This window comes from Brassica oleracea, chromosome C3, assembly GCF_000695525.1.
Source record: "Brassica oleracea var. oleracea cultivar TO1000 chromosome C3, BOL, whole genome shotgun sequence".
Taxonomy (NCBI): Eukaryota; Viridiplantae; Streptophyta; class Magnoliopsida; order Brassicales; family Brassicaceae; genus Brassica; species Brassica oleracea.
The window spans coordinates 42,295,302-42,299,899 of NC_027750.1; the positions used below are offsets into that span (position 1 = coordinate 42,295,302).

Sequence of the window (4,598 nt, forward strand, 5' to 3'; positions counted from 1 at the left end):
AGATATCGCAACAGAGTACGGCATGAGATTTACGCTGGAGCCTAAATCACAAAGAGATCGAGGGAAACGTCTGTTTCATATGTTGCAATCCAGAACAAAGCTGCCAGGGTCAGGCCTCTTGATCGGGGTTTCGCCTTGGATTATGGCACTTACTTCCTCTGAAACCATCATGATGCTGTGTTCTGCAGTGGGGAAGCTGTTAGATACCTTATCCTTTACATATTTCTTTATCGAGGGTAATACTTACATGGCATCACTTAGTGGCATCTCTACTGTAATTTTATAAAATGCTTTCGTGCAAATCGCTTTATCCAATTCTCACTTAGTTTGTGACTAGCTGAGAGGAAAGGAGGTAAAGTCCTATACAGTCTCTCAACTGCTGGTTCGGCATGAATAAAATTTCAATCGACATTGTTTTCCATTTGTCGATCGATATTTATCTTAGTTGGCTGATCGACATTATTCCTTTTTTGTCGATCGATTTCCACATCTTCTTCTGATTCCTCCTCTTCTTCATTGAGGTTAATCGTTGACTTCTCAGTTCTTTCGGTGTTGGACTGTTCTTTCTAATGAAGGTTTTGATCCTGGATCAAGGTCATCGAGAAGTATTGGGCTGGATCTACTTTCGTCGGTTTCCTCGGTTTCAGCGGGTTTTTCTGTAGAAGTGTTTTCTACAGTATTCGGGGTAAGGCGTTTTCCACTTTTTAGTAACACAACATTAACTTGACGTCTAGGGTTTACGTCGGTTCTCCCAGGGAGATGTCCCGTTTCTCTTTGGATGGCAGTCACATTTTCTGCTACTTGACCGTCTAGTCTCTTAATGTGTTCACCTAGAGCGTCGAATTTCCTCATTAGCTCACTGTAAATTATATGTATCTTTCAAGTTCAGGTCAGTGGCCATTTTACGATTTCTCGTGAAGGGTTGGTTTAATCTAAATTTTGCTAAGCCTCGGCGTGATCCAACAGTAACATCATAATTTCGGGTAAAGTTGTCATTGTTGGGGTCGGGATGTCTATCTTCCAGGTTTTCTCTATCTATGAAATCTACTTGTTGCTCTAGATCAGATAGGACATCATCGTCAATTTGGAAAATTCGTAACTGGTTTTAGAACTGAGTGAAGCGAGTCCAGAGATTCTTTAATTTCAGCTAAATGTGGGACATTCATGAAATCAATTCCTCTTCCTCGTTCTACGTCCATCATCTTGTAGGATCTACCTGTGACTACATTCTTAATCAAACGCTTTGCTTCTTCAGGGCTCCTGTTGCTCAAGCTCCCTTCACTCGATGTGTCAAATGTGGTTTGGTAATGTAGGCGAACACCTCCGTAAAACGCGTTCATAAGTTGTGGTTCTGAATAACCATGGTGGGGGCATTCAAGTTGATAACTCTTGAATCTTCCCCAGGCGTTTTTAAATGACGCCTGTGGATCTTGGCGGAATCTTCTTCCTCACATCCCAATAACGCGTGTTATCGAAAAGTGATTAATGAAAACACTCCTAATCTCATTCAAAAAAAAATGAAAACACTCCTAATTTACTTCCAGCAGGTTAGAGATCCTGCTGGTAATTGATCTAGCCATTTTCTTTCGTCTCCTTCTAAAGAAAATGAGAAGAGTTTACAGCAGTTGTATTCGTCCATCATCATGTCTTCTAAATTTTCAATGTGATCGTATGGGTGTTCTAAGATGATTCCACGGAAAGGGTTCTAACGTACCAAGATTAGGTATTCGAGGTTAAGCCCGAATTTATTGGTATCGTCTTTTGGTAGCTTAATGGCTAACCTATTCGAATAGGTCCTGCCAGGATTTAAGTAGTCTTGAAAACGTAATTTTTTTTCTTCATCTTTATTTAAGATTGAATTAATTTAAATAGGGATTGCAGTCCCCTGTTCATTTATTGTTTGGTTAATTGCGTTGCTTAGTTGACCTTTAGGTTCCCCTCCTCATTAGCATGATTGGTAAGAGAAAACTTACCTGCTTCCGGCGGGGGATCGTCGATCGATATATGTAGTGAAGCGCCGATCAATTTTTCTATCGACCTGTCGCTCAATGTTATAGTCAATTCGTCGATCGATGTTCGGTCGAAATCCATGTTCTCCATCTTAAGTACATGTGTCAGCAGGGAAAGAAGAAAAACTTTAGCAGATAAAGTAACAAAATCTAGATTATATTCTAAACTTAATCTAATGGTAATGAGAAAGAGTCCCCGGCAACGACGCCAAATTTGATATCACTCAAATCACCCTAAGGAGTGAATTACTCTCTCAAATAAGAGGTTCAGATGTAGTACTTAGGGATCGAATCCACAGACACTCTAGGATTACATAGTAGATTTATATTCTTCGAAATAAAGCTAGATTAATACTCCCTCCATTCCTAAAAGATCCATGTTTTAGAATTTTCACAATTTTTAGTAAAACATATTAAAACTTAGCTATAAATGCATAGTTTTTTGTAATTTTATATTTCTTATATTCTTAAACCAATAAGATTTTAAGAAATGCAATTAATGTTCATGAACTTCACAATTTCTCATTATTAGTTGACAAAAATTATATTAAACATATAAAATATGTATCTTTTTGAAACAAAAGTTTTCTCTAAAATATGGATCTCTTAGGAATGGAGGGAGTAGGTTTTAAACAGTAAATGAAGTGGTGAGCAAGGTAGTTGTTCGATTGGTTTGATTTGAGGTTGTTAACAGTTGGAGAAATAGCTAGATTCAGGTATTATCTCAGGTATGATAAGTAAGGAACTTATTTTGGTTATTAGGGATTTATAGATATTAATTGTTCTCGAACTCAAACTTAGATAAAATCAGTTGGATTATCTATATCTAGATCTCGGATTTCAACTTTCGTATATCAATCACGAGAAAGTATCGATCGATGATTCTTAAAGAATATCGAACGATACACCTTTCAAAACATCGATCGACACAACGATTGTCGCGTCGATCGATGCTTCTTCTAGAAAGTTTTACGAGTGGGTTTGATCAGTGTTCTCTAACTTACTAGACCAACTTTCGTGTGCGTCTAGTCAGTTAGATCATACTAGTTTAGTTACAGGTATTGGGTCAAGCTATTACTTGTCTCAATTAATCCTAAGATCTAAGTTTTTTTATTTTTGAATTGAATATTAAATTTAATTCAAAAAGCAAATACTGTTTCTCCAACAAGTGTAACATATGGTTAAATTGGGAAATTTCTATGCTTCTAAACTTCTAGTTCTTGTCAATTTTCTTGAAACTTCACTTCACTACTTCCTCCCCTTTTTTCTCTTTAGCTTCACCTTGTGCCAAACCATACAGCCATCGCACCAGATAACTCTTTATCACCCTTTCTTTGTTGAATGGTGATCCTTGTTCCTTAAGCTCTTATCAATCTGTTTGATCAATAGAGCAGTAGGACGAGGGCCCTCACCATGCTTCCTTCTATTCCTTTCTCTCCAAATTGCATACACTGTCGACTGCAAAATGTATTTGGTGATAAAGTATTGGATTTTACTCCAGTTAGCACCCGTAATGAGCTCAATCAATCTATCCCACCTAGAAGTATACTGATTATTCATAACTCCTTTCATAAGAGTCCCCCAGATTTGCTCCGAATAAGGACACTCAAAGAATAAATGATTCCTCGTCTCCAATGGCTCTTGACACAATACACACGACGCATCAACATTATCATACCAACTCTTCACTCTGTCACCAGTTGATAGCCTCCCATGAATCGCTATTAATGAAGGAAAACTTAGGCGTTGCATATTTGAATCATATGACTTTGTGCCAATGACACTCAAGATACCTCTCTCTTATGCATAACCACGTCCCCCGAGTAGAGAATCTCCTCTTATACCGCCCTTTCTCATTTCTCCACAACGACATATCCTCCTCATCAACCAGATTTGCCTTATATTTTTCAATCTCTTCTTCCACTTTGTTAAGCATAAGATCTCGATGCTGCCTTCTCCTATGACTTCTACACTCTGCCACAGTTGCATTTATCAGTATACCAATGACAATACAACCTCCATCTTGTAGACAACCCAAAGACGACCATGTCTCATACCAAAAGGAAGTTTTGTCTCCATTTCTCACCTCTACTTTATAGAAACTCTTTGCAATCTCTCTGTATTTAAGAACTTTTCTCCACATCCAAGAGCCCGCTTGTGTATTATCTTTCAACATCCATAGTGAACCCTTCCTGATAAGATAAGCTTTTACCCAGTTAACCCATAGAGAGTTTGGCGATAGTATTTTCCAGGGTAGCTTCAGACAACTCACCACATTTACTTCCCAACCCTCCTTCATTCTTCATTTTGCACACATCAGACCAAGCTATCTTAGCTTTTCTCCCGTTTAAATCTGGACCCGACCAAAGAAATGCTGAACAGTCTTTCTATTTCTTTTCTACAGCTACACGGAAGCCTAAAAGCAGCCATCCAAAAGTTTGTTAAACTCATTATCATTAAGTTTATTAACTATAAACGGCCTGCATAAGATAGAAATCTCCCCGTCCAAGTGCTTATCCTCTTTCTTATCTTCTCTATCAATGGTAAGTAGTCATTGATCGTCATGCTCTTTGTTAGGAGAGGGAGGCC

General features: G+C 38.1%; 1 protein-coding gene across 1 annotated transcript; it reads right to left on the reverse strand.

The window, feature by feature from the left end:
- Nucleotides 1–3,768: 3,768 nt before the first annotated feature.
- Nucleotides 3,769–4,308, reverse strand: LOC106330658. Its single transcript, XM_013769095.1, has one exon. The coding sequence runs from the start codon at nt 4,306–4,308 to the stop codon at nt 3,769–3,771; it is 540 nt and encodes a 179-aa protein (XP_013624549.1).
- Between the last annotated feature and the right edge of the window lie 290 nt (nt 4,309–4,598).

What these genes read in the sequence shown, in the direction of transcription:
- LOC106330658 (XM_013769095.1), bottom strand. Translation starts at nt 4,308, where the DNA reads ATGAAGGAGGGTTGGGAAGTAAATGTGGTGAGTTGTCTGAAGCTACCC.